The following is a 10,334-nucleotide window of genomic DNA, read 5'->3' as shown; positions in this document are numbered from 1 at the left end:
AGAAAGTATTTACAGTTTGAAGTATAAACACCCCAGAAGAGTACAAATCTGAGTGATAGTTAGCAAGAAGCTCACTCCAGGGGTTGGTTCAGCTGCAGTCTGTGCTGGCTGGCTGATTCCTATCGGTACTGCACAGGAGAGATTAAGTTTGTTGTGTAAATCTGTAGCTGGAATGTACAGAGTACTCTGGGTGACAAACACAACCACGGCCTTGAAGGAAAACAGAGAAAGAAATGAAAAATTTCCAAGATGCTGCTGTGAAAAGGGAATGGTTGCAGCAGAGGAAGAAGAGATGCAACCACTTCTGCTAAAATTGTATTAGCACATCTCAACTGGGCAGGAAACGTGGCAGAGGCTTTGGGGCACCTCCTTTAGAAAAACCTGTGCCAAGATGGTATGTGAAGCATGAAGAAGTGTAAAAGAAAAAGATATTTTGGGGGGTATAAAAAATGAACAGGTTTTTTGCAAAAAGTATGTTTGACATTAAAAACCATGGCAAAGCACAGAAGTCATGGAAGGCCTGACTGGGGGAAGAATTTATGTTTAACAATTTGAGTATCAGGTTGACAGCAAAAAAATGCTTTATAATGCAATTTCACCACATTAATAGTAAAAAAGTCCTTGCGATAGAGACATGGTGTTGATGTTGACAAATCTTTTCTTCTCACCACTGATCTCATTCTCTCTACTTCTGCTGTGCATTGAGCTTCAACATTTCACGGTCAATGAATGTAACCTGAATTTCCACTCTTGTGCATTACTGAACTCACCACCTCAGCGAGTGGGCTAGATATCAAATAACTGGAAGTAAAAATACTCCTGAGATTCTGTGCAGTATCACAGTTTCTTAATAATGATCCATTAAATCTTAAGGTTTTCATCCATGTGCTGTCCTCTTTTTCTGAAATTATGTTTTTCCAGTCTGATACAAGGCAGCGATCTGCAACAATGTCATTATTGCTTAATTTCAAATCTTCCCCTCCCTTGGAAGAAATATTTTCCTTCCACAGTAGCAAACTCACCTCTCCTTAGTTCTCTCTGGCAGAGAGACAAAAGGGAGGCTGCCTCAGGGTGATAAATGTATTTTCAGCAGCTCCTGTTAAAATTATGGCTCTGTTTTTATGTCCTCAATTCACAAACCAAAATAACAATCCTCACGGTGCAAGGACTTCATGTACACCAGAGAACCAACAGTAAGACTTACTACAAGAAAATAAATGCTGGAGCCAGAAAGAAGGACCCAAAACGCATTTTCTTGGTATATTATTTTTAAATATATTAAAAAATTACAGTTTCAATAAAGAAGTAGAAAAATAAGAAATTCTTTGGAAAGTGCTTGTGAAATACAAGCAGTTCCCCAGAAGGCATTAATTATCTGAACTACCACACATAAATGATCCAAGTGTTCAGTGAACTACTGAGACAGTCCCAATCAATATATTGAAAAGAGAGGCTTTAATAAAATGGAAAAATATATTTTCACTAACAGGTCTATCTCGAACTGAGGAAAGCCATGTCTCAGGTACCGTTCTGGAATCCAGCTTCACTTGGGTCAGTATCATGTTCCTTAAGCGAGGGAAAAGGAAGGAAAAAAAAAAAGAAGAAAAACCAGTTTTAACAACAGGATAGAACTGCAAGATTTTTGGCTTAACTAGATTATGTGTGAAAAATGGAACTCTTGTTAGCACAACTGCCAACGTGCTCAAAACACACTTTGAAGCATCAAATCTACCATGAAGAATTATTTCAGCACAGCTGTATTTCAGCACAGCTCCTGAGGAACAATGCTGGTTTCACCTCAGCACTGCAGCAGTGGCCAGAGCTGTGAACACTCCTGAGGACACACTGCTTTCACCCAGGCACCATTAAAGAACTGCATTCAACTGCAATTACAAACTACATTTACACATATTAATCCCCCAATTAAAATAAGTGAGAGACTTAATAAATTGAGCACTACATGTTTTATAGAGATTAACAGTCATAAGTATTCTGGTTACACTTCATTGGTTTAATTTATTGTACAACTAATTTCTTGCATCACTGTACCTCTTGCCTGCAACAAGTGCAGCTGCTACAATGACACACCATCCCCAGTGCTGCTACTACCAACTACTCCCTTGTAATTATTATTAAAAATACCTGATTCAGTTTCTTAAACTCAACCACTTGGAAGAAGATGTGCTCCAGGATATATTTGGCATCTTGCTTCTCCTTTGGGAGTTCACTCGTCACTCCCAGGATATCACCGCATTTCCGTATGTAAAACTCCAGGTCATCATCAGTGCCTAAAAGAGCACCCAGGGAAGAAGGCAGGTGAGTACCACACATCTGGAGCAGCTGGCCAAACACCTGCTCTGAATCTCCATTTGCTGTTGGCATTCTGGGAGGTTCAGTCCTATAACCAAGCTCAGTGGATGAGCCATGATGCATTCCTACAGCCAGTACCTTCTCATCTCCTTTAGGGGTTTAGAATAATCTTAACATTTTAATTTCCAAGCATAAAAAAGATGTGAAATTCACCAGCAAGACTGCACAAAGCAATTTATGCACAATATGGGAAACAGCAGGCAGAAGCAAGATAAAATGTCATGTAATAGACAAAATATAATGTCATGGTACATAAAGTCACACTATCAATTCCCAAAACCTTTAAATTTCTTAGATTAGGATGAGAGCAGTAGATTTTCCCAAATGAGGCCCATGCTTTAAAATGAAATATAAAATTTTTCTCTAAAAACTTGGACTTCTATACAAATGTGCAAACGATCTGCTCCACTTACATTTGTTTGTGATCTCTGCAAGTCGTGCTTTCTCAGAGGAAAAAGTTTCATCCAAGTCAAACAGCTCCAGAGCAGGAGGAGGCAATTCTCTGAAAGCAGGTGGAAAAACCTTCGAGAGAAAAAGTAGCATGGTTTACTGCTACATATTTTTCTTACACTTCATAGATCTCTAAGACAACAGTTTTGAACTTATATTGGACTTGAAGAAACCCTCTAGAAAGTCAAAAGCAACTCCACAGCCCATCGAACAAAGTGGCACCATTGAAAAATTCCATTTTCATGTTGTAAAAATAACTGAACATTCCAAAAGAGTTTAGTCACAAGTATGTCAGAATTACCACCCAGCATGACAACTAGACATTCTTATTTGCAGTTTCAGTTTTGCTCCATGAGACCCAGGTGATGACTGAGAGCTGAGGAACTAAATTTGCCCTAACAGCTCACCCTGAAAACATATTCACATCAGTTCTGGTCAGAGTATTTTCTGTTTCATGCAGGCACCATTTATATCACAAGGTGGTCTCAGGTTTTTAAAAAGCAGTGCATGAAATACCACTTTCAGTTGCACTCCTGCAGCTTTCTCAGCGGCCAGGGTAAAGAAAGATGGAACAATGATGGCAAAATGCAGATATTCAGAGATTCCTGTTTTGTGAAATTAGCTTGACACTACCATAACTTGTGCTGTTGCTGTCAGCCCAGACCTCTGCTGGTAAAAGTTTGATCAGCTCCTGCTCTGAAAGACCAATGCTCTACTTTCTGCTTCCCCAGAGGATTTGGGAGATGGAAGCAGAGCAGGACAGACTGGCTCCTCCCTGGCAGCAGTCAGTGCAGTATTCACACCACCACTGCTCTCTGAAATGCCACATCCTGTTTTCACTGGGAAGGCTGAGGCACTCACAGGACTGGGAGTCCACAGCTGCTGAACCAAAGGCTTATACACACAAGGATTCTGTAATGGTACCACACACTACATTTTGAAGCTCTTCTGATAAAAAATTAGAAGTGTAAACAAGTGCTCTTTCCTAAAAGATGGTCCCTGCAATGTACTTGACTCCCAAGTGATTAATTATCGCTACAGCAATACAGTTCTGTTAATAAAGTTCTGTTTTTTTACAGAACTATGGAAATGACACAGAGATTTTGCATGAAACAAATGAACCAGAGACTCATTAATGTTGGAAAAGACCTCCAAGATCATCAAGTCCAACCTTCATGGAGATGGCTTACCCCTGTACTGTACAAGTAAGGAAATTACTCACAGCTGGCTGGAGCACAGGTAGTGGAGTCTCAAATTCAGGCTGAATGAGTTGGAGGGGTTCATGTTTCACATTCAGTTCTTCATAAGCTCTGCAGCATAGAAAAATTCAAAGTATGAGGGGAAAAATGATGCAGCATCCATTTCCACTTGCGTGCTATAGAGATGGATTTTCATAAACACATCAGCATCAAAGTTTTGCACTGCAACAGCACAAAAAATGGGATGTCCTTTTTAGAAGTACCTCAGAGAACTACAGAGCAGTAATAAACAACTTCTACAGAGAGAAAACTAAAATTGTGATAGAGAAAGATAACGATAGGTGGATATATAAGATGATTTTAAAAAATTACAGCTCAGTTCTTTAATCAACATTTCAAGGGATGAACATGGACAAAGAAAAAGTGATCCAGCACAAAAAAAGCAGAACTGGGACTTCAAAAAGGTTTGTAAGAAAGTCAATAGCCAAAAGCTTTAAAAAAATTAAAAGTACAACTATAGCTAACATCACAGTCACACTGTACAAATCCATCTTCTGGTATATCCACATTCAAAATGCTGCCTACAGCTCAGTCCTTCCTGCTCTTAAGGAGACAGAGTTGAGCACAAACAGAAAATGCAGAACACAGAATGGAATAAATAAGTAATAAGAAAATTACAGCTGCTGACTTGATAACTGAAGGGAGGGCAGTTGTGTCCAGCTGATAAAGGGATGTATCAAAGAGCTTTGTGAAGTCTCTTGGGTTCTCATCTCCTTCCTGCAGGCAGACTCGCAGCTGCTCAGAGAGCGCGGCTGTGTCGGGGAGCACGGTGTAGTCTGAAATCTGAACACACAGATAATACCCTGTCATTTAAATGGCTAACTCCTTCCCATAGTCTTTTTCTAGTTTATATCTCACCTAAAATCTCACCTATAAATAATTATTTCACTCTTTACCAAGTATGGCCCTTTGCAGTGCAGCTCACTAAGTCAGTAACTGTGCCAACTCTTCCCTTAGCTGTAAATGGATGTTTTAACTGGATTTCTGCTAATTTTTTAAAACTAAAAGAGCCAGCTTACCAGTCAAGTGTGCAAAACTGTTGTTCTTTTATACAGACTATACAATGCTATCATCTATGTTATTTCAAATTACAAGCAGCGTTTGTATCCATCAGTCAAAAAAACAACTAAAACTGACACAGATTGATCCCAACTCACATACAGAAAATCTGCCTTTCCTTCCTGCACATTCCTCTTGTCTGAGGGCTCAGAGTGAAGTGCAAACTCATTACACTGGAACAGTCCACCTCAAACAAGGGCAAACTGGGAAGAGACTTTCACAAATTATATCTGATAATGAATACCAATCTGAGTGATATCATAATTTTTTACACCTGATCCATCTGTCTACTCAATTTTAGACCATGAATAAAGGTTCTGCAACAACAGCAGCACACATCTTGCTGCTAAACACTCTGTGCTAAATACATGGTGTGCCAAAACTGGTGCTGCCAGATCACACTGCTCTTTACCTCCTTGTGATGGATCTCTCTTACCTCAGGGTCCTCCATATCCATCTGGTTTAAGTGGATATCTGATGTTGTGAGCCACTGGAAAAGCACATCCTGGAGAAGGGCAAAACTTAATTAATTTCAGAAGAATCCAAATCATCTCATACTATGTTTAAATATTTATATTCAATCTATCAAATAACATACCATGGAAAGAATGAAAAAAATAGGTAATAAAACAAAGAATATCTGTTAGTATTGGCTTATAATCTCCATACTGAGTCCATTTCACAGCTGTGTTACTCTAAACTGAAGCTGAGCCTGGAGTGCTTTGCAGATGCTCTGAAGATCCACTAGGGTGATTTTAAAGAAAAAAACAAAAAAAAAAAACCCAAAAACTCAAACTTACCATGATCTTACCATTTTCTTCTTTATCTAAATATTGGTCATTGAACATGTGGGAAGATCCCAGTGCTGCCATCTTTCCACCGTTACTCTACCAACAAAGAATACAATATAGCAAAAATTCCTTCCAAATCACAGTTTTAGAGGCAATTGTTATTGCATTTACTGGTCTACATAGTAAAAAACTGTGTTAACTTGTTCACACTCATGAACTCTATCAATCCGGTGTTTGTAACTATAGATTACTATTAGATTTCTGAATTTATTTCTATAAATTAACAGGGCTGGATGAGTAACACAACATATGAAAACTCTCCTGGTTCCTAAGTGATAGGCCTCTTCCTTCATTCAATATGGTGTACTTACAAAGCTAGGATCCTTAAATAAGGATAATCTTATTTAATAAATTATCACTAAAACAGTGGAAAACCCATGAAACTTTAAAGAACTAAAGATACCCATCAGTAAACCAAAATAAAAAGGAGTATCTGCTGACCACCTCATTAATTCTCCTCTGAACCCCATGCAAAGAAATTTACCATATAAGAGGAGTCACTGGGCTCATCTGGAGTTTGCAGATGCATCAAAAATCGAGGTGGGTTTGTAAGTCTCCCCAAAAGATGCACTCACAATTTCTGTGTGGGGCAGAGGGGAGCACAGAGTGCCCCAGGCAGCTCATACCTCATGCTGATAGAAAGCCAGGATAGGCCTGTTGAGAGGGAAGCAGACAGATCCTGTTGACAGAACTGCCACTGCTGGCTTCATCACATTCAGTGTGGCTCCAAAGGGATACACAAAGGTGAGAGCTCTGCAGGAGATACAGAAACTCCATAAGCACCTGCATGCACCAGGCAGGCTGGACAGATTCATAAAACTCAAACTGAAACCCACAGACTAGAGGTAAAAAAAGACCTGGTAATGAGAAAGTAATTCCTTTCCAAACCTATCCCTCCTTCTCCTTCAGAGGCTTTCAAGCTCTACTAAACAGATTCTCCTTCCCAGATATAACCTAAGAAGCTGACATAAGAAATGCATTAAAAAAAATCTCAAAACAATCACAGTGTACTGCTGCTAATCACAAACCTGCCGATTCTGAGGCATTCTACATACTTTCACATCAGTTTCACCCCAGAAAAACTTACTGTGAGTCATGGCCCCTTCCATCTTCATCTGTTGTCTCAAGCATGGTTTTCTTTGCAGCTGCACTGATTCCCCTACAATATAACGAAAAGCAAAACTTACTGGAAACAAATCCAAAGTTACTGAAAACAATCCAGATTACAAGAGTTTACTGTGAAGATTTACATATCCCACACATTTACCTGTTCAAAACTCCATCAGAGATTAGTGCTTCTTTCGGGTGGTGGTATTTGTAATACACGTTTCGTACTACAGCGTCTTGAAAAAAGAAAAAAAATACAGAAATTTACATCTCAGCTGATCAGTGTACTTGATTTAGCCAAGAAAAATCAGTCTAGCTGTTTGATTCCCTGGGTTTTTACTTCTAGCACCATAAAGCTGGCATTTTGCTCCCAAAAGAATTGAAATCAGCCTTCACTACTGTTTCCTTTTGGACAGAACAGATTTAGGACAGGAATATATTTTTTAATTCAAATAAAAATAAAAAAGTAAGCACATCTCCACCTTCTGCAAAGCAAAAGAGACAAAAAGATGATCCAGTTAAAACAGCATGTATCAAATTTTACAACTTGATTTTTTTAAATGCATCTTCCAAACACTTGATGAACCAAATCCCATTGATACAAAAAAAGGTATAGTCTAAAAAAGCCAACAAAGACCCCAAATATTTTACATATACTGAGCCACAGTTGCCTTGGCTTGTTGGGGGATTTTTCCACATTGGCAGCACAAAACTAATGAATGACGTTTTACTGGTCTGCCACAGAAAAGTGCCACTTCTTACACAGGGTGAGCATGAAGTGATTCTCTCCTTTAAAACGTGTGGGAAATGTTTTAAATTAAGGGCTTTTTAATCAGGAAATTTCCCTGGAATTAATTTTTTTTTAGTAAATTAAAACTAACAACTACAGCAAAGGAATGGAGATGGCCAAGCTGTCCATGTACTCTGTGCATGGACAGCCCTTGCTGTGCTCCAGTATTACCCTGCCATGTGCAGGCAGACTTAAAGAAAAAACATCTCTTAGACCAAAAGATACTTTGTGAGAAAGACCTGCTTGGCTTGTATCCATAAAGGCTGAACCTGCTCTTTCAATTTTTCTGCAAATTGACGAATAAAGGGTAGCAGTGGATCCCATTACCATCATTGAAAAGTATCCCATATTCTTCTAGCAAGAAGTTAATATTTGTGCCATTCCGGGATTCTCCACCTTCTCTCAGCATCACCAGGATGGCTCCACCATCCTCCAGGAACTTCTTCAGAACAGAAAACTAGAAAATAACAAAGATCCAGGGAAAAAAAAAAATAGATGAGAAGCTACACACAAAACTGCGGAAGTTATATTGAGATGAGGGAAGATAAATGATTTTGACTGTTTGCATTTAACTTGATCCTATAGGAGAAACATTCAAACTTCAATTTATGTGAATTAATTTAAAGCAGCATTACAGCAAAGTCTTCTGTCTTGTTCTTTTCTACTTAAGCAAATTTTAAAACATAATTAATTTGAAAACAGATACTGACTTCTTACCTCATCAGCACTGAACTTCTCTCTTGGCCCTGCTGTAATCCACAATTTCACCCCAAACAGTCTCTCAGATGTGATCTCATCTTTTAAGCTATGAATAGATTAACAAAGACACACATTATTCTTGGATATAGTCCTGAACCACAATTTTTTCCTTTTGTTTTTTTTAACGAACACAAAACAAATCACTTCGCATCCTTTTATCTGGGTTTAAAGTTGACAACTTGAGCAAAAACAATCCTTACAAATGTCACCCAGCTAAAGTGTAACGCTCTTCTAGCAAGGCACTGTGGCAGATCCAGAGCTCCTGTGAGCTGCCACAGCTGCTGTTACACTTTGCACCTGAGGAGCTTCCTGCTATTTTTCTGTGTCTTCTTTTTGGTCTGGACACATTTCACAGAATAAGCTGAGCTGGAAGGGACCCACAAGGGTTATCGAGTCCAGCCCCTGTCCCTGCCCAGACACCCCAACAATGCCACCCTGTGCATCCCTGGCAGTGCTGTCCGAACACCCCTGGAGCTCTGGCAGCCTCAGGCTGTGCCCATTGCCTGGGGAGCCTCGGCAGTGCTCAGCACCCTCTGGGGGAACAACCTTTCCTGCTATCCCACCTACCCTCCTCCCAAACAGTTCCATGCCGTGCTATTTGGCAGCGGTCAGATCAACAGCATCATCTGCATCACGGCTGTTTTCTTTTTGTCCCAACTCCAAATCCAGACAGACTCACTAATCTGTAGGAGGAGCTTCATCCTTACAACTCACACTCCATCTCCTCCACAGGTGAGACAGCTGTGGCTCCAAAGCACCACGCACAGCATCCCACGTTGCCACAAGATGCCACAGGGCGCAATCAACGCCAGAGAGCGACCGTAGCTCAGGAGACACATCCCCAAAGGCCACTCGGGTACCCAAGACGGATCACACACCCCGGCGGGGCCTCCCCGTGCCCCACAGCCGCCCCTCACCTCTGCACCTTCCAGCTGCCGCGCAGCCTCTTCCGCAGGGCCTTGTAGCCGCCGGCCGGCGTGAAGCTCTCGCCCTTGGAGGCGTTGAACACTATGGCATTGCGCGGGCCGCTCTCCATAGGCTCCCCCGGGGCTGCCGGAGGGCTCTGGGGAGCAGCGGGGAAGCGCCAGCGCTCCTGCCGCCCGCGGGTCCCCAACGCGGCCCGCCGCGCCGCCGGCACCACGCGCGCTCCTCCTAGCAACGCTCCGGCCGCACGCATGCGCGGGTGTCGTTACCATCTCTCCCCCCGCGAGTGCAGAGGTCGCCGCGGTGGTTCGCTCCGCTCCCCGCCAGGGAAAGGGGCGGGGCTGTACCACTGCGTGGGGCGGAGGGGTGGATCGGGGCGGGGCCGGGGCGCGCCGGGCTCCTTGGCTGCAGTCCGCACCGGTCAGCGGCGGGGCAAGTTGTGCTGTGCTGCGTTCGCTCCTGATGGGTCTGGGCCTTTATTCTTACTTGTGTCAAAAATCCTGGTTCTGGGCCTTTGCCGTTACTTGTGTCTAAAATCCAAGTCCTGACAGATAGTATGGGTTCTGCCCTGTGAGGGTTGTGAGGCCCTGGCACAGGGTGCCCAGAGAAGCTGTGGCTGCCCCTGGATCCCTGCAAGTGGCCAAGGCCAGGAGGAAGCTGGTCGAGTGGAAGGTGTCCCTGCCGCTAGCCTTTAAGGTCTCCAACCCTTCCCTGACTCTGTGATCAGCCTAAAGAAAGGAGTTCCTCTAATTTAGAGCCAGCAGT

At 42.0% G+C, this 10,334-nt stretch overlaps 1 protein-coding gene across 1 annotated transcript; it reads right to left on the bottom strand.

The window, feature by feature from the left end:
- Window positions 1-1,250: 1,250 nt before the first annotated feature.
- Window positions 1,251-9,823, bottom strand: IFT52 (intraflagellar transport 52). Its single transcript, XM_085079279.1, has 13 exons — window positions 9,563-9,823; window positions 8,604-8,691; window positions 8,214-8,343; window positions 7,257-7,332; window positions 7,077-7,148; window positions 6,616-6,742; window positions 5,939-6,025; window positions 5,575-5,643; window positions 4,708-4,862; window positions 4,043-4,130; window positions 2,784-2,892; window positions 2,143-2,288; window positions 1,251-1,566 (listed from the first exon to the last, which is right to left on the bottom strand). The coding sequence occupies exons 1-13, from the start codon at window positions 9,820-9,822 to the stop codon at window positions 1,519-1,521; spliced, it is 1,455 nt and encodes a 484-aa protein (XP_084935405.1). The 5' UTR covers window position 9,823; the 3' UTR covers window positions 1,251-1,518.
- Window positions 9,824-10,334: the final 511 nt, after the last annotated feature.

The sequence above is a fragment of the Lichenostomus cassidix genome, chromosome 20, assembly GCF_008360975.1.
Source record: "Lichenostomus cassidix isolate B80296 chromosome 20, HeHo_3.0, whole genome shotgun sequence".
Classification (NCBI taxonomy): domain Eukaryota; kingdom Metazoa; phylum Chordata; class Aves; order Passeriformes; family Meliphagidae; genus Lichenostomus; species Lichenostomus cassidix.
The sequence above is the reverse complement of the archived record's forward strand: the minus strand, read 5'-3'. Positions and strand labels throughout refer to the sequence as shown.

What these genes read in the sequence shown, in the direction of transcription:
- IFT52 (XM_085079279.1), bottom strand. Translation starts at nt 9,822, where the DNA reads ATGCGTGCGGCCGGAGCGTTGCTAGGAGGAGCGCGCGTGGTGCCGGCG. An exon ending in GGCAGCTGGAAGGTGCAGAG is followed by an intron (nt 8,692 to 9,562) that starts GTGAGGGGCGGC and finishes ATCTATTCATAG; the next exon opens with CTTAAAAGATGAGATCACAT. An exon ending in TGCAGAGATCACAAACAAAT is followed by an intron (nt 2,289 to 2,783) that starts GTAAGTGGAGCA and finishes GTGCTCTTTTAG; the next exon opens with GCACTGATGATGACCTGGAG.